Here is a 26,195-nt window from a genome sequence, read left to right on the forward strand (position 1 = left end):
ATCTTGTTCAAGTAAATAAATCAATATTTAAGAAATAATTTGCAATTATTTCAATATCTTAAAAAGAATATAAAAGAAACGAAATTAAAGTTTAGCTTAAATTATTAATTTAGCTTTATTTTTAAGTAATAAATTAGTTTTAACATTTAAAAACAAATGTTTACACGACTAAGATAATTTTAAAATAGAGTTTAAACAAAAAGTAAAACAGTTATTTATAAAAAATAAAACAGCTTTTAAAGCAGCATATAAAAAGTTCAACCAGCAAGATATTTTAGTTTAAGCTAAAAAAATTAAAATAGTTCATTTTAAGCTTTTATAAAATTTAATCTTATGTTTTCAAATATATTTAGTCATGTAATTTTTTTTACAAATAACACAATATTTCTGGCAATAATTGTTAAAAATATTACAACATTTAAAAAAAAATTCCATTGCAGAACTTTTGGTCACTTTTCAAACAAAACATTTGATATAACTTTATTTAAGTTGTAAACTTATATATATATTTTGAACATAGAGCGAGGTTATAATTTAAAAGTTCAAACATATTTTAGATGATCTTAGGAGATAATGATAAGATTATGAATTTAATCAAACATTTATTAATTATTTTTTATCGGAGATCTTTCTTCCTGTACTACTACTTTTGTTACGTCATAATTGCAATCGTCATTTGATTGTGACGTCATAACTAACACCTCCTCAACCGCTTGTGATAAGTTCTAATCAAATAATTAATAAATTTGTAAAAAAAAGATCAGGATTTTATTAACATGCAAAAAAAAATCAGAACTTTTTTGAATAAAAACACTTTGTTTTAAAAATAACTTATCCTATCAAAAAATCTATTAAAAACTAATAATAATAAGTAGTTTTAATTCAATTAAATATTTAATTTAATTACATACCACGTTACTAGTACTTACTTTTCTTAGCATGCAAAAAAAACAAATTTATTTTAGAAACGCTTTATCAAACTGAATTTGAAAATAAATTAATCATTTATTTTTTATAAAAATACCTCTTTTGTTTAAAAAAACTATTCTATTACAGAATCTATTAAAATTAATACAACAAACAGTTTTAAATCAATAAACTATTTAACTTAATATAATTACATACCACATTACTAGTAGATTTTGTTGAAACAATTTGTTTATCAATTACCACTTTTTTTATTCCTTCTTCCACAAACTAGAAAAATAAAATTTGAATTATTTGAAAAACTATTACTGATTTTTTAAACTGTGAGAACTTTTTAAATATTTGTAATAAATCTACCACTAAGAGTTTTAATGATGAATTTGCAACCAAGACTGAAACCGCTTAAATTTTTATAAAACCAAAATATAAGATATCTAGAAGTTTTTAATTAATAAGACAAAAAGTATTACAATTGGCAAAATATTTCATTTAGCATAATTTTATCAATAAACTTTGTCATAATTTTTATTCTATTCTTTCAAGAATTTATTTTACAAACTAAGTTTCGGTCAAAGACCTCGTCAGTGCTTAAATAAATTTAAAATTTTAGTTTGACCGAAACTTAGTTTGAAAATAAAGTCTTGAAAGAATAAATTCATTATTTCTCCTCCAGTAGTTGAGATCTTTTTACTTGTTTTCTAAAAGTCAAAACAATAATTATTTTATATTTTATAAAGAACTGTTAATAAATAAGACAGAAGTATTACATATAATTTTGTTTTTAAAATAGGTTATTGATTAAAAAAAAAAAGGTTAATTGTTTGTATTCTAAGTATTTTCAAATTGAAAAAGAATATAAAAAACACTAGGAACTAGTAGTAGTAGTAACAATATTTTACTAAGTTTCTTTAAAAAAATAGCAGTTTGAGTTAAAAATAAGTTGAATGAAAGTAGTGTACCTAACTTTTTTAAATATATTACTTTTATATTAATGATGAACACAACAAAAATCAAAAAGTACTTGTAGTAACAATATCTTATTTAAACTTGTAATAATAAATTCTTGAAAGAATAAATTCATTATTTTCCTCTAGTAGTTCAGATCTCTTTATTTGTTTTCTAAAAATCAAAATATACAATATTATATTTAATTTAACTTATTTCAAACAAACTTTAGTAATCTGAGTTGTTGTTATAGTGTCATCATTGTGACTCGTAATAATTTGACTACTTATAAGTTTATCAGAAACTAAATTATTATTAATCAATTTATTAGAATCATTCTTGACAACTTCGTAAGTCACTGTTTTTGTTTCTGTTTCTATCGTTGGTATCTAAAAAATATTATTAATTAAAATATCTGAAAATAATTTTAAGATTAAATACCTGAAAAAAATAGTCTGCAAATACATTTTATTACATCCAATGAAAAATTTTATTGCTAGTAATACAAAACCTAAAATAATTAACTATGGTTTTACATGAGAAAAAACCATATGGTTTAATTCAAACACATTTTTTATTTTACAATATTTATTCAGCGTTATAAAAACATTAACATAAGCTTTGTTTATATTCTTTTGATAAAATAAATGTATAGCAGATATAAAAGTTAGTAAAACTTAAAACTTTGAGTACAAAAACTTTATATATAATTGGTATTAAATATTTATGAGAATATTATGGATTGACGTACTTAAGTCTTTAATATAATATTTTTTACAACCAAACTATCATGTAGTTAAAGTTTAAAATTTGTAGAGGAAGTCAAAATCGATATCAAAAAAGTTAGAGTATTATGTATTTCTCTAACAATAAACTTTTAAGTATTAGAAGTTTATAAATAAATATACCAACTTTTTCAATGAGCTTTTAACGAGAGAAAAAAATACTGAAAATATTCTAAAAAAAGAATAAATCAGTTTAAAATTCATCAAAATAAATGTATACAAATACATTTTAATTATACGGGATAACATTATTCATTTACTCTTTTTAATTAAATAAAAAATAAGTTCAACCTGTTCAAGATTATAACACTATATTACTCACTGTAATTAGTGAAATAAAAAATAAATAACCTGTTTAGTTTCAATAACTTCATCTGAACAATTCAAATTTTTGAAACTTTTATTTGCTTCAATCAATGGAATTTCCTGTACATTTCACAATATAAATAAACACTTAATGCAAGAAACTAGATAATAACTTTATAAAAATATTGACTAAATTTATCTTGAGTAAGAAAATTGTACAGGATCAACTTAATCTAAAACAGTTGCGGTATAAAAGTAGAGAAAATAATGCTTTTGTTATAAACAGTTGTTACATGAATGACAATTCAAATTCGGACAATTTGAATTCTTAAGAAAATGTTTATGAGACCATATCAAAATATAACATCTATTTGAAAAAAAACGGTTGTAGATCTAATTTATAAGATTGTGATAGTAAAAAATGTAAATAAAAAGTTTACAAAATTTTTTTTTAAATACTAAAAATTACTGTATTTTAATTCTAACTTTAGCCATATCTCAAAATATATTTATAGCTTTGCTAAAATAAAATAACTGCCTGTAGGTATAAAATAGACCTACATACGTTGTTTTATCAAAAATAACTTACTAAATTAAACTCACATATAAATGTCTAAAATAGTATAAAAATATTTAAAATATGTTGTAATGCTAATTTAGATGTGTTAACAATAAATATATTTCTAAAAGATAAAAGGAAATGCGTGATAGATCTTTGGTACCTAATTAAAACTTAATTGGTTTACATATAAAAAGTATTTTAATTATTTTTCTTCAAAGTTCCAGGTTTTTCCAAAGTATTAAATTTAATTTTTTTCCAGGTATTTTTGTACCTTAATTGTCAAATCCATGTTTTTTCAGGAATCCAGGTTTTAGGCAGCCCTGTATAACATGAATTTAACAAAAACTAAATACAATCTTATTAGCTCTAAAAGATCATACTTGATGACATAAACTAGTGAAGAGAATTTTGTAGTTTACAAAATTTTTTATAATTACAAAACTTTAAAATGTTTTGTATTTACACTACTTGAAGAAAAATTCAGCCTGATTTAGAGAACATCAAAAAAAAAGCACAAAACTTAAATAAATACTGGTAATTAAGTTGGATTATTTTAATAAGCTACAATAATAAAAAAAATTACTAACAATAAAGACCATTAAATAACTAAAATAAATAATATAAACAGGGTTGCCAGTCATTTTTTAAAAATTTTTTCAGGTTTTTCAAATTTCTTCCAAGTTTTTAAAAGTACACACTTTTTGGTTTATTTTTAGTTTCAAGTTAAATTTAAGATAAGAAACAGTGTTAAATATTATAAAAAGATTGAAAAGATACTGTAAAGCTACTTAAAATGTGTTTTTTTAATAAAAAAATTTGGTGATGACAAAACTTTTTTATCTGTACTAAAAATTTTTTGAGTCAAACTGAATTTTTACTACTGAACATGCTAAAATTCTTAAAAATTCCAGTTTGCTCCAGGTTTTTGTTAAAATTTCAGGTTTTTTTCAAAGTTTCTTAAATTCCAGGTTTTTCCAGGTAAAGTGGCAACCCTGTATAAAGCCATAAAATCAAATCTATAGTTTAGGAAAAAACTTTTAACAGTCTCTATCTTTTTTATTAATCAGAGTGTAGGGCAACCCTGTTTATAAGTATTTTTTTTAATTTTAGCAATTAAAAAATTATACAAATACTATTTTATGCTTACAATAATAGTAATTAGTTAGAATATTTTCAAAATTAAATAGAATGTTTATACATCTAAAACATAAGACTAATTTAAATAAGACTTTAATTATAATCAAAACACCTTCTAAACTTTTATGAATAAAATACTTTTTTTCCAGTATAAAAATCTTTAGAAGATCATAAAATTAAAAAAAATAAAAACAAACATGTAATTCAATTTGTTTTTCGTCGATAATATTTTCTTGTTTGTTTTCATCATATTCAATTAAATCTTCATCAGATAAAATTGAAGAGTTTCCGCAAATTGATTTTACTGATACTCTGCGTACCTGTATAAATATAAATACTGTTTCGTACAAATATCAATACTATTGATAGAGTATATTACCATGTAAAAAGTTAATCCTACTGTGTAAAAACAAAACAGATATTTTACCATAAATTGTATACTTATGGTAAAATGTGTTTTCTAAAAATTGAAACATATAATTAATTTTATATTCATAGTGAATTCCTGCCCATAGCAATTTACACGATAGTTGTTAGTATAAAAATAAAATTTAATTGTCTCTATCTTCGTATTAAAATATTGACAAAAATCACAAAAAATAGTTGACATACCTAAGGAAGATTTGAGAATTTTAAATGTTATAATATCATTACAGTAGGTCTGAATTGTAAATAATTCAAACATTTTTTTTAATTTTCATGATAATATCTTTAATTTTATTGAATAGTTTACATATTAAGATGTCAAAAATTATTATATTATAGAACTTTTAATTTTCAAACAAAATAAATAACTGCCACTGTAAAAAGTGCACTGTTAAAACTAAACAAACTTAAATATTTAATAAGGGATTAACTTCGTAAACGATCAAAATCTTATGTTTAAATAAAGAGTTATTTTTTGAATGACTTAAATCTAAAATAGAACAATTTAGAATACAAATTCACCATCAGAATAAAAAGAAAAACTATTTAAAAGTCTGAATACTAATTCTATTAGAAAACATTTATAATAAGTATTTGGATGAAAACTGAGAAAATTAGTTAATATTAGTTTAGATAGTTCGTATAATTCTATTACAGATGTAAAATTTATTCAACTCATAAAAAAGATATTCACACATTTCAAAATTGTTTTTTGCAGAACTTTATAACTTTACTACCAGTTAATAAAATTATATGAATTTATAAACTTAAGAAATAACTAAAAGGAAATTTTTATAAATACAACTACACTTAAAACTCAACTAATGAATTTCAAATATAATATAAATCGATATTACATAAAATACATAAACAAAAGTATAATGATTCTGTTGTTAAACATAAATTCAATATGAAATGTTATTTTGAATATATTTACTTGTTTACGTTCAATCATGCATAAATACTTGAATTTTCCATTTCAATGACTTCATTTTTACTTTCAAAAATTTTTATTGTTTTGATTTTACTACAAATAAACTTTTTGTAATAAACATATAGCTCATTAACTAAAAACATTCTCCTTCTAAATAGCTTTATGATGTATTGAAAATAAAAAGTTTAGAGTCATAATAAATTTTAGGATTTTTTTTAGTTCATAAATTAAGTTACTAATACATTTGAAAAAAAAACTAGGTTTAAAGTAAATAACGTAAAACAAGTTAAAAAAATATAAAATAGTTTTTTTTTCAAATTCACAAAAAAAGAATATATTTTTAACATTTATCACCAAAACTAAAAACCAAGTTTTCGATTCTTGGTATTTTTTCATTATCGACTAGTTTGTTATAAAATAACAACATTTATGTTAAAATATTGAAACAATTAAAACTTTTGTTATACTAAGAAAATATAATAACTACATGTCCTCAGTTTAGAAAATAATTAAAACTATTTTCTATGCGCAAAAAATTGTGTTATTAATATCAACAAAATTAATACAACTACCTGACTTAGTTAAATTTTATTCTGAACTTAACTGAAAATTTTCAAAAGAGTTTTTGGACGGATGATTTCTGAGATTAAGTTTAGCAAGCAAAAGATGTAAAGGTTAATGATAACACTAATTAAACAATTACTAAAGATTAAAAGGATAACTAAATAATTGTCTGGTGTAATAAACAACAACACTTAAAATGGTTTTAAACAATATATGAGAATGTAATATATATATAGTCTAAACTTATTATCTGAACAAATCATGTAAAGACAATAAAGGTGAATAACTAATATTATATATACCAGGGATAAATCAAATTTAAATAATTTAGACATTAAACCTAGCTTTTAAGAATAAGAACTCATCAGTGTAATGTTATTCTTTTTTCTACAAAAAGACGCATAAATAAAACCAAAACAAAAATATCTGAAAATTATGCTACAAAAAAAATTAAATACAAAAATCAGTATTTAGAGTTAAATTAATAATAGAATTTATATATTTTGTCTTCATAAATATAAACAAAAACATAAAAAAAACTCAATTTAGATATTTTTAGATAAAAGTAAATATAAATAAAAACAAACCTCTTCATTATCACCGCCATCTTGCACGATCCTCCTCTCTTCTGTTTCAATCACGGGAATTTCCCTCGTTCGTATTACGTCATCAGTGTTCATGTATGACGTCACTTTAAACACCTCGTCATCACGTGTGGCGTCATTATCATTTGTTGCGTCACAATTGATTTTTTCAACTTCTTCGTGATTGTTTTGTATTGTGACGTCATTGCCAGTTTTCACGTCACAATCGAGTTGTTCAGTGACGTCACAATATTCATTTGATGAAACAGAAGTTGTGTCATCACTGTTGCAGGAAGATGAAGAAATCTGAAGCTAGATAAATTTAAAATATTAATATGAAAATTACAACTCGAAAAAATATTAAATAAAAGCTTGGATATAAAAAAGTTTAATTTTGAAAAATACATAAATTTTTTACAACAAAACATATGTTTTAAAACTTTTTGTTGCTAGAACTTCTTTTTTTAGTAAAATAAAACATTCCTGTTTGCATTTTTTGAACGTTATTTAATAACCATTAACTAGAAATATTTATCTTAATTAAACTAACAGAAGAATTAGATAGAGTTGATTGATTATTTGAATTAACTTCATCTTTTGAGCAATTTGATTCACATGATTCCTGTTAATTATATTATTTTATTAATTTTTAATTTAAAGATATTTTTATAAACTTTAAAGGTATTGAATATCAAAATGGTTTGACAATTTAGAAAAAAACTTTAATTTCATTGTATCAAATATAATTAATTATTATTTCTTTCACAATTAATTAAGTAAAATTCAAATAAAATACCAAATACAAATCTTAGGGTGGTCAGAGTTAATATTAATAAAGTTCATTAGTTTAAAGTCATTTTGTTAAGTAAACTAAGCTTTTTAGAAAATACTTTATATAAGTAATGAAGTTTCACTGTGTATTAAAAACATGAATAGTTCTACAGAGTTTTTAATGTCATAAATGTTTTAATGGTCAGATAAATTACAAAATCATTTGTTTTTCATTTTAATTATACATAAATGTTATGGGAAATATGTTTATTACAAAAGTTTATTTTTGGAAAACGCAAAACAATAAAATCTTTAGAAAGTGAAACAAATTCACTGAAATGGAAAATACAAGTTTTTATGGATGATTAAACACAAACAAACAAGGACGACTACTTCATACTTTACTACTCATTTTAAGATCTACTAACAAAAGAAACATTTTTTTATATTAAAATACTAGTGTTCAACAAATATATATTATATTTCAATTTTAGACAATAATTTTTAAATTTAGAAAATACTTTTCTTTTTCTGTTATAATTAAGTGAACTTGTTTTACAGGACTTTATTACAAAAAAGATGAATTTTATTAAGTTAAAACTAAAGTTAATTTAATTTATTTTTTTTTACAAATAACTTGTTTAATTACTGGTTTATCTGTTCTTCAGACTTTTATACAGTGTATGTTTTTTGGACACGAGTTAATAAAACAAATATATATATTTTTTCTTTGATATATTTGTACGTTTAGACCAGGTTTCCCAAAGTAGGCCAAGTGGCCCCCTTAGGAACCATGACAGATATTCAGGGGCCATGAGCAGTAAAGGAGCCATAGATGGGCCATGAGGTCATAATTTGAAAATTACACTAGATATTCTGGAGTTGTTGATGAAGAGCATAAAAAAAAACAAAGGTCTTAGGTGTTTTTACTAGTAGTTTTTTGAGTAATCTTTTTGATAGGGTAATAGCCTTTTTAATTTCTTTAAACGGCGCTATTTTAAAAAAAGTTTGGGAAATCCTGGTTTGAATCCCCTTTGTTATTTCCAATTATCATTTATAAAAAATGAGGTCTTGTTCTACGTAAGATAAATTAAAGCAGTGTTTTTAGATCATGTTTAATATTTGACATATTTAAATAAATGGAATGTTGGAAATATAGTACCCGAATAAGGTAAGCACTTGAATAAGGTACGCATCGGAATAAAGTACGCACTCTAACAAAGTACGCACCGGAATAAGATACGCACCCTTATAAAGTACGCAACGGAAAAGATACGCACCTGAATAAGGTACCCACCGAGTAAGGTACGCACCTAAATAAGGTACGCACCCGAGTAAGTTACGCACCCGAATAAGTTACGCACCCGAATAAGGTACCAACCGAATAAGGTACCAACCGAATAAGGTACGCACCCGAGGAAGGTACCAACCGAGTAAGGTACCAACCGAGTAAGTTACGCAAAAAGTCTCAAAAATGAACTGAGTCATTAATTTTTTAAACATGGTGTTTTATATAAAACATAAAGTTAAATGAAGGTAAACGTGGTATAAATATGATTAAGCAAACATAAAACAACTATTTTTTTTAAAGATACAAAAACTCAAAACTGTATGGTACAGACTTTTGCATGGATTCAAAGTTATCGATGTACTGTATTTAATTATCTGAAATATTTACAATATTTATACTTATATTATTTTAAGATTAATACATTAATTAAATGAGATTACTGCAAGCATATAACACCAATTTATCACTAATGAATAAAGTTATTTAATTTGTAATAATTCGAAACGCTTATTATTTAATTTTATTACACAAAGCTACATACAATTACTAACTTGCTGATTGTTAACTTATCAAATTTTGCTGATGTTATAATTCAAAGGTTAAATTAATGCAAGTATAAAGTTGTGCAAGAAAAAAGCTGATATTTGTTTAATTTAGTTGTTGAAGTATGTTTTATCACGAGTAATACTTTATAAGCAACTTTTGACGTTTAGCTTACACTAAGTTATAAAATGTTAATCAAATAAAAATATGTATAATTACATTTTTAAAACATAATAAGTATATCATAGGAGATTTTAAAATCTATTTACTATAATAAAATTCTTTAAACTGGCACAGCTAATGAATGTAAATAATAATACTTTAACTTAATTAATAAATAAAACAAAAATATATATCTTATATTACTTTGAAACAAATTAAAAAGCATAAACTATTATAAACAGTATAAGAAATTTTATGGTAATTAATGTTAACAACGATTCAAAAATGTTCCATTTGGACAAATATGTTTAAATGCAATTTATAAGTTTGTTAAGCAAATAATGCATAATAGTTAATAATTTAATTTTGTCACCATATAAAAACTAACAATTTAATTAACTTACATTACTTTAATAATACACTAGAAAGTTGTTTTAGTATAATGTTCAATAATTAGTAAAGTCTAATAAATAATTTATAGAACAAAACAAACATTTTCATCTTGTTCGTCAAACACCACCTTATCTTCTGTTACGTCACAGCTGTTTATTACGTCACAACTGTTTGTGACGTCACTGCTACCACGTGTGACGTCACAATTGTCGATGCACCTAGCTGATGAGAACTTTCTCCATTGCGTCTGCTGTATTTTGGGTAATCTGCTCTCGAGTGCCTCAAGTGACGAACCCGCGGTTGGGGGGAGAGCACGGAGGAAGTCACCTGTTGTGACGTCATAATGTAACTGGTGTGATGTAATAATGGTGTGTATACTTATGGGTAGGTTTCAGTTTAGCACATGTTTTTTATATACTATCACTGTTACCCCTTACGCTTGGTAGGTAAGGCTAGCTTTTATTTTTCGTTTTTAACTTTTATTTCTTTTCATCACTGTACTTTTACCCTTATCCTTGGTCGGTGAGCGGTTCCTTCTGCCGGCTTTATGTTTCGTGAAAACTGATACTAGCGCAAAATTGTCACTCATGCAAAAACTGTCATTCTTGCAAAAGTGACTTCATGCAAAAATTGTTACTTGTGAAAAATTGTCACTCGTGCAAAAGTTACCCTTTGTGAAAAATTGATCCGTCTCAATATATACGTACATATATAACAATGTAGGAATAAATTTAGCATAGTGAGAAGTTGAACAGTTATTTTATAACTTTACAATTCTAATACCACTTTATTGTTTTAATTTATTTCAAAACTATTGATTTTTTGTTTCTAAACTTTTATTATTGTTCATTTGTTATTAACAAACACTCTTCAACTTATTATCAAAAATTACAAACAGCGTAAAAACAAAAGTTTATATACATTTTCATAACATTATTCATTTATTTTTTTTTATTTTTCAAACAAAAATTCAAAAGTTTAATATAAAACTCTATTTGAATAAGATTTTTTATATAAGCACTGACGAGGTCTTTGACTGAAACTTAGTTTGCAAAATAAAGTCTTGAAAGAATAGTATATAACTTTAGGAATATTATTTTGAAACTTTTATTATGTAGTTGTAGTTATACTTTTCATATTAAAAACTTTCAAATAATAATACCAAATAAACAAACTTTTCATTTTAATGATTTTCCTCTGCCTAGGGTTTATGTAAACATCATCTTCTATTAAATTTTCTTCAGAATTTCTACGTTCATTTTCGATTGGGTTCTGTGTTATAAATATAAACTTTATTTTGTAAACAAAGTAATATAAGTGATAATCTTTATGTAAACTAAGATGTTAAGTATATCTTGCTGTAAACTTAATAAAAATTAAATAAATTTGCAATATAATAACTCACTACTGGTAAAGAATTTAAAAAAAAATATGTGGTTTTATTTAAAAATAAAACATATCAATTAAAATAGATACTTAATTGTTTATTTAAAATTAAATCAAAGTAAATTAACGACATTTTGATCAAAATATCAGACTATAAAACTAAAAGTAGTTCAGATAAAGCACTTAATTTTAATGGTCTCAAAATACTAGATTAAAAATTTAAATTTCTTAAAAAAAACTTAATAGTACTAGCACTTTTAATGAGCGGTTTTATTATTTATTTCAATTTATTATTCCTAATAATAAAAGTTGCTAACTTACGTTTATTTGTTAAAATCTATGTACAGTTGTGTTTAATAAACACCATAAATTTTATAATCAATTAAGTATTTTCAGTTTCTACAATTTTTCAAAAAATTGACATAAATTATAAATAAAAGATCAAAAGAGTTAATCCGTTTAAAATATACTGTTACGGTATTAAGTTCTGGTTAAATAATTTTACACCTTTCTTGACATCAATTTTTTACAATTTAAACTTTTACAGCAAATTATTTAATTTTCACATTTTATTATTACTGCCCCAGGGTAGTACTAATATTTTACATGAAAATAAAATTGTTTACATATTGAATTACGATATAAACTTGTCAACACAAACAAATAAATATTAATTTAGTGGACGTAATTTATCTTGTTTAGATAAAATGTTTATGTCAACTCTAGTAGCCTGACAACATTTTTTTATATCTAAAAAATAAAAATAAAAGCTCATTATATTAAGCTAAAAAATATTTTTAGTGTATATAGTATACCATACTTTACACAAACTAGTTTTATTTAAAGTTTAAAAGAAATATTAAACTTGAAGACAAGTTTATTTTTGACTATAACAACACTTCTGTCTAAGTGCTTGAAGTTAATTTAAGAAAATATAAAGTTTATATAAAAACACTTGAGACATTTACACTTAAAATAAACAAATGTCAGTTTTATTTGAATTAATGTATATCAAAATATTAACAATACTTATACAGAAAAACTTTAAAACCGAACTTAAAATGATAAAGTTTTGAATTTTAAATACTGTCCTTTTTATAAGAAAAAATATTAATAATTTTATGTTATTATATAGTTAACAATCAGGTATTGAATTTTATATTCATTGATAACACTAAAATTAAAAGTTTAAAAAACAAAAATAAACAGAGTGATTTTTTTCATAAACTTTTGTTTTATAAAAACCTTGTTTTCTTCTTTATTTTCTATCGAATTTTCTTGTTGACTTTCAGAATTTCTATTTAAATTCAGCCTGCTTTTTTTAATTGGTAGCTGTAATAATTAAGATTAATAAAAAAGCTTTTATAGTGAAAAGTTATTGATTAAATCATTAAACCTTGAATTACAATTATTCAATTCAGGTAGAAAATTAAAGTATTTAGCTTTTGATAAAGTTTTGTAAGGTAAGTTAAATTTTAGTTAAATAAAGTTTAAAAAATTAGTAACACTATCATTAAAACTTATTTTTTGATTAATTTAAAAAACTAACCAAACATTTCAACTCAGTTTAAAATGTATATAAATTAGAATTTTTTGTATAAAATCTCATACTTGTATATGATAAAACAAAAAAACAGTTTTACCATACAAAATTTTTTAGTTCCAAATACTTAATAGACAAAAATATTATATTTAGTTTAGAAATTTATAAAAATTCTTTCTTTATATAGGAAACATGAAGATAATAAATTATTCATGACAAAACATATATCTATAGAGATACCATTTGAAAGCTTTTACGTAAATTCTATTAGAACAACATATGTACAATATTTTAGTAAATTTAAATAATTAAAACTTACAGGGGGTTTATAATCATCATCGTTTTCATCAATATTATTAATTATTATTATATTTGTTCTTTCCGTGTTTATTATACTTTCATCTATTGTTTTTTCTTCTATAACACGTTGTGCAGATTCTATTCTACTTGGTTCTGCAAAATAAAAAAGTATGTTCGAAAGTTAAAAAACAACCTTAGATTTAAAGAAAAACTCTAAAATTACTTATCAACACCTTTTTAACAAAAAGTATAAGAAATCAGAGATAACTTTAGGACGATTATGTAAAACAAATTCAAAAGTAAACTATAAAAATTAAAGAAACAAGTTTAAACCTTGTAAACTTTTATTTCTTCTAACAGGTTGATTTCTTTTTTCTTTAATTAACTGTTGTCTTGCTTCGTATTGAGTTCTACCTTTATTAACGAAAAAAGCTAAAATATTTATAAAAATACTTGTATACACACTACTTACATATTGAGTATTGCAATTAAAATATTATTTATTAATACATACAAACCATAAAATATCATATAAAATATTTTAATTCGTTTCAAACATACACAAATTTTAATTTAAAAGTTGAACATGTTTTAATAAACTGCATAAGTTATAGTTTTTACCTTTCTATATATATAAAATAAAACTTATTATATTTCTTACCTTTATATCTGAAAGTAGAACCACTTCTCATTAAATTTGATATTTTTCGTCGTTTCTTGTTACAAGGATTCTTTTCTAACCTGTTTGTTGAAATTTTACTTTAAAATTTTATTTTAATAAACCTTATGCTTTACTTGACATAGCATATATAAAAACTAAATACAAAATTAAATAAGATTTGAAACAATAATGACTAAAAACACAACATCTTGTTTTGTTTATGTAATAGAAAATTTAAATAATATTTACTAGTAATAAATATAAAACTATACCAAAACTTCGTGAAACAATACTGCATTTTAGAAACCAATACTATGTAATTCTAAACAAAAGAATCTTGATGATAAATCACTTATTGCCAAAATAGCATGAAAGTTATATTAAATGACAGAAAAAAAATCAATATTTAGTTCGAACTGATCTTGAAGGTTAAAGTTTACAAATTCTCTCTGTAATAAATGACACTTTAACATTTGCATTTATGAAATATTAAACTTTGACTTAGTTAAGTTACTTTGATGAAACTTGTTTTCCTTTAAAACATTATTAGTTTAATATTTCCAAGTTTTAATAGTTAGCTTGTTTAAATATTTAAGTAATTAAGTCGAAATAGGTAATAAGTCAATACTTAAAACATGTGTCATTTAGTTTATAATAATTTTAGTTAGATTTTAGTAATAAAATTTGTTAAATTAAATACAAAAACAAAAAACTAAGTTTATACTTCAAATAACGTATACTTCAATATTTTGGAAGTAAGCTTTTTAGAAAACAATAAGAAGTTTCATATGAAAACATTCTAAACATTTTTATCTTAAACTTTTCTTAATTGGTTGTTGTAAAGTCAACTAAATTCACAAATTATTAATAAATTTCTATTTTTTTAGCCCAAATTTTTTTAACGCAAATATTTTAAAAATGGCTTAAATGTACTTTGTTTATTTATGCTTTCAGTATAAACAGTTTAAAACTCAGCAGTCCATAAAACATATTTTTCACAAAAAGATACAGAAGCTTATTTCCAACTTTATTTTATATTTTTTCAACTCAGTTATTTAATCTCCAGAGTGACAAAATAAATGACAAAACTTATAGAATATATTTTAAGTAACTTAAGGGCATAGGGGAGTGCACCTTTATTTTTACAATTTGATCTTGTTTTGTAGAGTTTAATCTGAGCTAGCAGACGTTTTTAACAGCTAAACAAGTTCAAAGTAACTTTCAAGATATAAGTGACCAAAGTCAGTGACCTCAATAGATTCCTAATGAAAGGTGCAAACTAAAAATGTAAAAAAAAAGACTATTTCCTTAAAAATTTATCCTCTCCTTCATTTTTGACCAATCTTCTTCAAATTTTCACAGTAAGCCCATTACTAATATCTAAATCATTTGAATGCAGGAACTTTTTTAATTTTGAAAAATATAAATTTTAATTAAAAAAACCACAATTTTTTTTTGTTTTTTTTAATCTAAAATTTTATTGTTCAATATTTTTTAAATCCAATATAAAGTCTTTTAATTTATTAAAGGAATGTTTCTTAAAAAATGAAGGAGTAGATAGGTTTTTTGTGAATTCTTAAACTTCCGAGAAAATTGACCCTGAAAAATTTGCGGTCCATACATTTGTATTGGAATCACTCTACAAAAACGTCTATACCTCAAACACTAATTAAAATTTTTATGTTCTTTTAAACTAGATTTTAGTTTATACTTTGTCCTTACATATACGAGCCAATGTTAATTTTTGTAAAAAAAAATGTCGGACCCCCATGCCTTTAAACTTAGTTTTAAAAAAAAATTTAACCGAAGTTTGAAATTTTGAAATATAGTTAAACCCTGTTTTTTATTTTTACTCTATATTCTATATTTATACTTAAATTTTCTTCGATAAAATTTTTAATTACATGATATACTTCTGATACATTTCAATCTATTTTTTGGATAAAAACCAGTTTAGAAAATCATACTTGTAAAAGCAATCAACTTTCTAAGAACAGCAAAATGTTTTTTTACTTTTATAAAAATTTAGTAAACTGAGAGTTGTTATCATAAACAGTTTACGCTCGCAGAAGAAAATATTTACTGTGTAAACACGCTTGCCACTTGAAATATATTAAAATTTCAGTAGCTAAATATTTAAAATATGTACAATTTGTTCGAAATATATTTGAATTTCAGTAGCTAAATATTTGAAAATATGTACAATTTGTTGAAATAACTATGAATTTCAGTGGCTTAATATTTAAAAATATGTACAATTTGTTCGAATTACATTTCAACTTCAGTGGCTAAATATTTGAAATATGTACAATTTGTTCGAAATATATTTGAATTTCAGTAGCTAAATATTTGAAAATATGTACAATTTGTTGAAATAACTATGAATTTCAGTGGCTTAATATTTAAAAATATGTACAATTTGTTCGAATTACATTTCAACTTCAGTGGCTAAATATTTGAAATATGTACAATTTGTTTGAAATATATTTGAATTTCAGTAGCTCAATATTTGAAATATGTTCAATTTGTTCGAATTACATTTCAACTTCAGTGGCTAAATATTTTAAAGTGTGTACAATCTGTTTGAAATATATTTAAATTTCAGTAGCTCAATATTTGAAATATTTACAATTTGTTCAAATTACATTTAAATTTCAGTAGCTCAATATTTGAAATATGTACAATTTGTTCGAATTACATTTTAACTTCAGTGGCTAAATATTTTAAAGTGTGTACAATCTGTTTGAAATATATTTAAATTTCAGTAGCTCAATATTTGAAATATTTACAATTTGTTCAAATTACATTTAAATTTCAGTAGCTCAATATTTGAAATATGTACAATTTGTTCGAATTACATTTCAACTTCAGTGGCTAAATATTTTAAAGTGTGTACAATCTGTTTGAAATATATTTAAATTTCAGTAGCTCAATATTTGAAATATTTACAATTTGTTCAAATTACATTTAAATTTCAGTAGCTCAATATTTGAAATATGTACAATTTGTTCGAATTACATTTTAACTTCAGTGGCTAAATATTTTAAAGTGTGTACAATCTGTTTGAAATATATTTAAATTTCAGTAGCTCAATATTTGAAATATTTACAATTTGTTCAAATTACATTTAAATTTCAGTAGCTCAATATTTGAAATATGTACAATTTGTTCGAATTACATTTCAACTTCAGTGGCTAAATATTTTAAAGTGTGTACAATCTGTTTGAAATATATTTAAATTTCAGTAGCTCAATATTTGAAATATTTACAATTTATTGAAATATATATATTTGAACTTTAGAGGCTAAATATTTTTAAATATGTACAATTTGATTGAAGTATATTTAAAATTCAGTGGCTAAATATTTGAAATATGTTCAATTTGTTTGAAGTATATTTAAAATTCAGTAGCTAAATATTTTAAAGTGTGTACAATTGTTTGAAGTATATTCGAATATAGTAGCTAAATATTTGAAATATGTACAATTTGTTCGAAATATATTAAAATTTCAGTGGCTTAATATTTAAAAAGGATATTTGAAATATGTACAATTTGTTTGAAATATATTTGAACTTCAGTGATTAAATATTTTAAAATATGTACAATTTGTTTGAAATATATTTGAAGTTCAGTAGCTAAATATTTAAAAAGGATATTTGAAATATGTACAATTTGTTTGAAATATATTTGAACTTCATTGGCTAAATGCTTGAAAATATGTACACTTTGTTTGAATCAAATTTAAACTTTAGTTACTAGATATTTTGAATTGCATTTAAAAATATGTACAAGTTGTTAAAATTTATATGAATTTCAGTGGCTAAGTATTTAAAACAATTTACAGTTTTTTTGAACCATATTTGAAAATATTTCAACTATTATTCATGATCTTTTTGAAATATACTAAATTTCAGTAGATATATATTTCAAATAGTATTTGCACTTCTGTGTAAAAATATTTTAAACTATTTTTAATATAACAAATAGCAGTAGTGAACTATTATATTTGATTTTATTTTTACTTTTAAAGACCAACTAGTTTATACGTATATCTAATTTTAGCATTAGTTGAAATATAAAATAAAATTTAACAATTCTAAGTCTTTTTTAATCTGCAAACTTCTAATAAATATATTTTGTATGTAATTAACTAAAACGGATTAAAGTTTTAACCATCTAAAAATCATTAAAATCATTAGAAGGAAATTATTGAAAGTAAAACTCTTACTTTAAGTTAGTTAAAACTTACCAAATTTAATTTTTTTTTAATAAGACATATTAGATATTGTAACAGTATTTGGAATTTAATATTCTAACATTCCTATAAACAATTTTTGTACAGTTTTTACTAATCTAAATATTTTGTTCAGGTTTGAATCAATTTAAATTTACAAAAAAAAACTTATGTGATTGTAGTAAATGTTTTGTTGATAATAAAGTTATTTTTTTCACACAATACTTCAAAGTCTGGGTGGATTTTTACTTTTTATGAAACTGATATTTAACAGACACTATAAAACATACTTTCATATCATAAAATATCATTTTCTCTAAGTTAAAACTCAAGAGACGTGAAATATTCAAGTATTAGTTATAAGAGAAATGAATAAAGTTATTCTAGTTTACAGTCTTTTTTTATACAAACTACCTAACATTAACCAATACATATTACTGTCAAACTTTTAAACTGTGTATGAAAAAATATATATTTACAAGTAATTCACACTATCTTTTTTAAATCATTAAATTGTAACTTTAGTCATAAATGAAAATTTCTATCTGGTATATAAGTTCAATTGTTTTTATAACAACTTTTAACCTTACAAATTTACAGACATATAATGAATATCAGCGTAATAAAAATTTGCAACCAAAATGACTCATAAAACCTTGAATTTGTATCAGACATATTAAATATGCAGTAAATTGAAACTTTCGACTTTTGAGTTTCAGAATAACTATTTACTATTGTAAGTTCTACTTACCAATGAACCTTGTAAGTACAATAGGTATAACAGGTATTATAAAATATATAAAATAAAAAACACTTAAAACTACAATACTAATAAGCAAACAAAATTTTATGTTAAACAGTATTAAAGAAAAAAAAAACTGTGTAACTTTAAACATTAATTACAAAACTGTCTAGAAAAATGTTCAAAATTTTATTAGAATGATTTCATCTAACAGTTTTATAGACATTAAACTGTAACAGTGGAAATTACTATAACAAAGTTTTATGTGTTCTTTTCAAACCATTGTAGCAAAAAATTGTATTGATCATTTATTTGAACTTGAAAAAGACAAGGGTATGTTTAACTAAAAAACCAAACTTTTCAATGAAAACCAATTATTTAATTCAAGGTAACATTCAAAACTGTTATATTCTAAATATAAAACATATTGCAAATATCATACATTATTTTATATTTCATTCTATTTTTAATTGCGAAATTTAAATGTGTAGCTGCAAACAGAAAACTAAAATAACTTTTTTATAAATTTCAACTTTTTAGTCTACATTAATATCATGTTTTAATATTACAAATATAAAACAATCTATTTATAATTCTTAAAATGTCATTCTTAAACGTGCAAATTTAATGCAATAAAAACTTATATCGCAAAAAAATAATTGCAACTGTTGTGTCTAAATATAAAATTTTAATATATTTACAATTGTAACAAAATATTAAACTATTTTTATTTCTTTCATTTCAAAACTTGAAATTGTAATACAGTTTTTAATTTCATTCAAGTTAAAACAAGTTGCAGTTCAAATGTGAACTGAAAATATATAGAACTTTAATTTAAATCAATTTATTTCACTTAATACAATAAAGTTAGATGTAAGGTTCATATTAACTGAATAAATAAAGAAAGAGCAAGAACATATTGCAACTTTATATAACTTAACATTAAATAAAAAGTATCTAAATTCTGATAAAAAAGTTAAAATTTAAAAAATATTAAACATCAGGACTTTTCGCAAATGCAAACTTTGTAATGATAAAAACTTGCAATGTAATTTATTATGTAATAAAAACAAACAAAAAAAGATAAGAAACTTTATTTGGCAATTTTTTATAAACAGGAAAACTTGGTTACAACTTTGTTCTGCTTTTCAAAAATAAAACTAACTTAATTGGTGAACTACAAGACAAATAATTTAATTTAATTAAACTTTTGAGGTCAACCTTCAACTAGTCGGAAAACTAAGCTTATTTAAAAAAAAATATCTGAACTACATTCTTTTGATTAAAATATATTATTTATTTTCAGTTCTATCTAAAAAAGTTAAAATTCTCTTCAACTTTTTTATTTAAAAATAAAATAATTTAAACTAAACAAATTAAACCCTAATTGATTTCAAACTGTGGTATATAAAAAATAATTTAAGTTTATTTTGGACTTTTAAAATTAGAATATAAAATATTAGTTTTTATTTTTTAAACTAAAACAATTTACAGCTTAATCTATTTGTTTTTAAACTTTCAATCGATTTAATTGAACTCTTGTTTGTGGATTTAAATGTTAGTTCGAAATTATTGCAATTAGAAGTTAGGTTTAGTTTTTTAAACTAAACTATTCCAATTCTAAAAACATTAACAAAACAAATTAAACTTAATTCAGAAAAAAAAATCTTTTTAAACACAGCCTTTGATTTGTTTGTGTTTTTATAGTTTTAGATAAAAACTTTTATTTAGCTTAAAGTGGCATATTTAACATTGAAGAATATTGATTGTGTAAAATAGATAAACCATATATGACAAGTAAATTAAAAACTAATATAAAGTATCTTGTAAATTGCAAGTGTCTTGTACAGAGCTTCTTATTAATTATTTATGACTTTAACTTCTATCGATAAATTAATCAATAAAATTTAAGCTGATGAGACTTTTCTTGTTTTTTAACTTTTAGATAAATATTTAATATCATACCTGTATGTAAATAATTTTCATAATACAAAAACAATGATATTATAAAAAAATATTGTGAATATTTTATTACAACTTTTTATCCTTTTTGACTAAATAAAAACTGGTCTAAAGTTTATATAAACGATGTTTATAATAAGTCGTTTTTTATGAACTTTAAAAAAAAATGTCACACTTTACATATATAACTGATTAACTTATTGTTTAAACTTAAAATATTTTTTATACTTTTAAAAAACAAAATATCAAACTACCGAATAACTTCTAATCATCAAAATTAATAAGTTTTTTTCAGGTTTGTTAATACCATTTTTAAATTTTCTTTTACAAAACGTAATAAACATTTTACAGTTGAAAAAATTTTTCACAGTTAAAAATACAACTTTAATATACTTAAAAAAAACTTTTCACTTTTTAACAGATTAAATCAACCTTAAATAAAGTTTATTTAACTTGACAGCTAAAATTTCATTAATAATTACGCATCAGCACATGTTTGTCATTTAAATTAATTTTCCAAAGTTTTGTGAATATAGAATTTAATCAATATTTTACGTCTGATTTTTTGTAAAAAACTTTTGTAAAAAAGCTGGAAAAATAAGCGAAATGAACTTCAAGTATAATTATTTCAGTTTTGAAACATTTTTTAGAATATATAGATGCTACGCGCGACTTTTGAAAATAAATATCGAAAAAATAATAATTTCGAATTCTTTACAAGTATTATAAATCTTTAGAATATTTTTGTTTTTGTAAGACTAAAAAGTTGCACATAAAAAAATTAATTAACAATAGATGGTTCAAATACAAAATATCTAAGAAAAAATATTTCAATTTCTTATAGCTATTTGAGTTTGAGGCTTAAAACGTTAAGCAAACGAAACTTTTTAATACATAACATTAACTGTAAAACATTTTACTAAAAATTTATAAGAAAAGGATTTCTACACAGTGATCAGAATTAATAAATTATGTTTTAGTTTTCGAATATTGCTACTTGTATTATAAAAAAGTTATTTTAAAAACTTCTCTTCAAGGTTTATAATGTGAAACAGTAATAAAACTGCGGTTATTAAATATTTTGACATGTCTTTACTTAAACTCAACAAAACACAACCTTAAGCTTTTGATGCATAACAATTTGCTTTTAACTCGTAACAATTTCAGTTCAACAAATGGTAAATTTTTTTTAAACCAACATTAATTCAAATTTAAATAACCTTATATAAAGAGTTCATAAAACATTTCTTTAGTTAAACATATGCAGCTAACATGACATGTTATTCGTCTCAAAGTATTATTAAAAAAAATATTTTGGAATTATTTCAATTCTGTAAAATTAATGCCACACGCTATAACCTTAGTCTAAGGCTTAGATATAAAAATTGTATTATTATATTATTTATATTTTTGTAAATAATTTGCTACCATGGAATTCTGCGAATAAATATAAATTTATTTTACTTGGATTTTTTGTACTAGCATAATCCATCTTTTGAAAAAAAAAGACTTTTGTGTATCTTGTATGAATAAAAAGTGCCTCTAAATGAAAAAGAAAGCATTTATCTAACAATAGATGGCTTAAATGCTACAGAAGAGTTTTAAACTTTTACAATTTTAACTATATAAAAAAAGTTCAGAGCTTACATTCCTTTCTTTAAGATTATGTTAAGAATTAGTTTGAACTTAAAATTTTTTTATGTGTAATATAATATTACAGAAAAATATTTTACAGTTAGTTTGATACCTAACATTGATAATTAGATATTCTATATAAAATTTAAAAAACATTAATGTATTTCATTGAAAAAGTTAATCTAAACTTATAAAAGTTGAAATTAAAGTGATGTTGAAATAGTTTCTATTATTTTTTTAATTACCTGAAAAATGTGTGGTTTTCTACTGCTGACTTCCAAACTTTTTTAGAACTTCTATGGTTTGTCATCTTAAATGATTTCTTATAAGTTTGAACTTCATTCTAAATTAAAATTAAATTATATGTTGTACAATATACAACTGATGATCTAGTGGAGAGAATTAAGTACAAATAAAAAAACATACATGAAATTTATACATCATTTAAAACTTCAATAGCTTGACATATTATATTGTTTAACTACTATTCTAAAATAATAATAAGATAATTCATAAAGTTTTAAATACTTATAAAATGTGTATATCAAATTCAAAATAGTAGTATAAATATTTCGATGAATAACCTTTTTTTTTTATTAATGTTTGCTCATGATTTTAAGTGATAAATAATTAGTTTAATCTTGAACAAAATAAAAAAACAAGCAACATCTTTTAATTGGTATATCTATACCATACAAACTATATACTCTATAGAATTATAAAATAACTAAAAATAAAAAATTGTTAATACAGCACTATTTAATTGTTTTGTTTCAATTAAGTAAAGTTGAACAAACTTAATTGATACAGTTCATTTAACACAGTTTAATAATATAAACTGGCATGGGTAAACTTAAATTAGAAGTTTAAAATGTTATTGTTTAGTAAATATAATTTTAAGTGTTATTTCACAGTTCCTATGTTAAATAATATAACTAAGGTAAACTAAAAAAAAACTTTAAAATTAGGCAATAAAATTATTAAAAAACTGTTAGTACAACTATAAATAGTTTTAATGAAAATAATAAAGCACGATCAAAAATATTAACCAAACATGTTAAAAACATAATTAGATTATATAAAATTATTTAAGTAATAAACGATTCAAGAAAATGATAGTGATAGACTAAAACATATATTTTAAATTAAATTTGAACACGTTTAGACTTAATAAAATAAATTCAAGTTCAAAGAGATTAAAGTTTAAATTTCAATTAAAAACCACACGTATATTCAATTATAAATAATGATTAAATTTCATTTATGAAATAGAAAATATTTAACAAGTTTTAACATTTTTCTGATAAAAACAGATGTGTATTAATAAAAAATATGTTTTAAACTAAAATAACATAAGCTACTAACTCTAACTTAGGGATAAAAAGTATTTTTAACAAACACAGAAAAAAATAATAAAATATATAATGAGTATGTACTACAGGTAAATACTTTACAACATCTAAGATTACAAATTTAGGGAAAAAAGTTAAAAATGAAGATTTACTAAACTAAATATATATGAAATACACAAAACCACAAATACTAAGTTTCATTAAATAAATGAACAAATTAACTATTAGATCTATTTTTAATACAAGTTGTAAAATAAACTTAATTTTGACGTTTTTGTAGTTAAAGCTTTTATTATAAATTGGAAAAAAAATATTTTACATAAAATGTTAACAAATTATACATTTCTTAAAGCCACACTTTTTATCAGTTAAATAAACGCATGAATTAACCATATTAAATAAAGCTGTGTCAAATAAAACCACAATTTTTTATCAGATATATGATCAAATATGTAAGTGGACGTTATATAATCTTATTTATAATACATCTAGTAAGTATATAATTTTGTTTTAATCTTTCAAAATATTTAGCGTTTTAACTTGTTTGACTGTGGTCTTTTTGAACTAAAAAGTAAACTTTCGCAGTAACAAACATAAAACATTATGATTATATAGACATTTAAAAGTATTTCAGAAATATGTACAATCATAAAATTCAAGATATAGCCATGAAAAACAAAATAAAAACTTACTTAAAACAAAATAAACTTTTTTTGTTGTTGATTTTAACTTCAAACAGACTATTATGAAAAATAAAAATAAAAAATAGATAATTACTTTGTACTTACTTAATTATTCCTAAATAATTTTCTTAAGTTCAACCATAAAAATTAGTTTTGACATATTTATCTAACATAAAGACAAGACTAAATTAATTATGTTTAGTAAAATTTATATAAAATCGTGCATTACATTTAGTACGAGTAACTTTATTATTATTAATAATGAATGATACATATATAAAAAATATAAAAAGTATAGGGATATTTAAAACTCTAAGAATCAAAAAACACTTACTTTTATCTAAAACTAAAATAAGTTAATTACAAAGCAAAAAATAGCTTGTTTATATAAAAAAATAATTCTAAAACAACAGAAACAAATCGGTTTAATTTTAACAAAAAATTTTTTGTACTAAATTGAATAACAACTTAAAGTTAAAAGAAATGCACATAAACATAACTTGATTATTAATACAAACTTTTATTCTATAGTGAACAACAAATGTAGATTGTAAATAAACTTTATTATATTATTTAACAAAACAGACTTTTATTCTGTAGTGAACAACAAATGTTGATTGTAGATAGTTCAGCACTATTATATTATTTAACAAAACAGACTTTTATTCTGTAGTGAACAACAAAAGTGGATTGTAGATAGTTCAGCTTGATAATATATTTCCAGGGTAATTGTTGGTCCAATGCTCCCCCTCTGTATATATTAACTCCTTTCCATTCAATTCCTATTTGCACCTCAACACCAGTTTTGCTGTCCTGTTGGGATTATTTAGTGTTTCTTTGTATTTTAAAACAGTTTATATTTTTTGATAGAGTACTGTAAATTTAAATAAATTTAATAACAATACAGGGTTCAACAATTAAAAAAAAATGTTTTAAAAATTGGGTTTGAATTTTTTTTACTTACTTGAAAAAATTATATATTATGAATTTAAATAAAAAATATTATTCGAAAATTTTCAATTTAATTTATTATATTATCAAAAGCTTAATACAAATATGAACATGGTAAACCAGACAACATAACTTACATTTTTTATAACAGCTGGAATGTAAGAAAGTTTTTACAACACTATACAAACAACTATTTTGTTTATTTTGTTATCTACACAGAAATAAGTTGTAGTTTATCTTGGAATATAACTATTTGCAACAAAACTACCATTTTCAAACAGGTGAAATATTGAAAACATTTAATTTAAAATAGCTGTTTTTAATTTTTGTGTATTTTTATGGTAAATATAAATATCACTTGAATTTATTTTACAACTTTCCTACATTAGAAAAGCTAAGTTATTCTAGGAGTATA

At 22.1% G+C, this 26,195-nt stretch overlaps 1 protein-coding gene across 1 annotated transcript in view; it reads right to left on the bottom strand.

The window, feature by feature from the left end:
- Nucleotides 1-392: 392 nt before the first annotated feature.
- The window catches only part of LOC145840603 (band 4.1-like protein 4A), a 28,459-nt gene continuing 2,656 nt past the window's right edge, over nucleotides 393-26,195 (bottom strand). The window contains exons 6-20 of the mRNA XM_082947910.1: nucleotides 25,490-25,642; nucleotides 23,040-23,137; nucleotides 14,221-14,300; nucleotides 13,893-13,973; nucleotides 13,579-13,712; nucleotides 12,962-13,048; nucleotides 11,506-11,602; nucleotides 10,431-10,657; nucleotides 7,721-7,792; nucleotides 7,174-7,482; nucleotides 4,860-4,982; nucleotides 3,009-3,083; nucleotides 2,100-2,261; nucleotides 1,126-1,197; nucleotides 393-725 (exon numbers count right to left, since the gene is read on the bottom strand). Coding sequence (XP_082804036.1) covers nucleotides 606-725; nucleotides 1,126-1,197; nucleotides 2,100-2,261; nucleotides 3,009-3,083; nucleotides 4,860-4,982; nucleotides 7,174-7,482; nucleotides 7,721-7,792; nucleotides 10,431-10,657; nucleotides 11,506-11,602; nucleotides 12,962-13,048; nucleotides 13,579-13,712; nucleotides 13,893-13,973; nucleotides 14,221-14,300; nucleotides 23,040-23,137; nucleotides 25,490-25,642 — 1,890 coding nt within the window. The 3' untranslated portion in view covers nucleotides 393-605. The remainder of the gene's footprint in view (nucleotides 726-1,125; nucleotides 1,198-2,099; nucleotides 2,262-3,008; nucleotides 3,084-4,859; nucleotides 4,983-7,173; nucleotides 7,483-7,720; nucleotides 7,793-10,430; nucleotides 10,658-11,505; nucleotides 11,603-12,961; nucleotides 13,049-13,578; nucleotides 13,713-13,892; nucleotides 13,974-14,220; nucleotides 14,301-23,039; nucleotides 23,138-25,489; nucleotides 25,643-26,195) is intronic.

This window comes from Thalia democratica, chromosome 7 (assembly GCF_965202585.1).
Source record: "Thalia democratica chromosome 7, ktThaDemo2.hap1.1, whole genome shotgun sequence".
Classification (NCBI taxonomy): Eukaryota; Metazoa; Chordata; class Thaliacea; order Salpida; family Salpidae; genus Thalia; species Thalia democratica.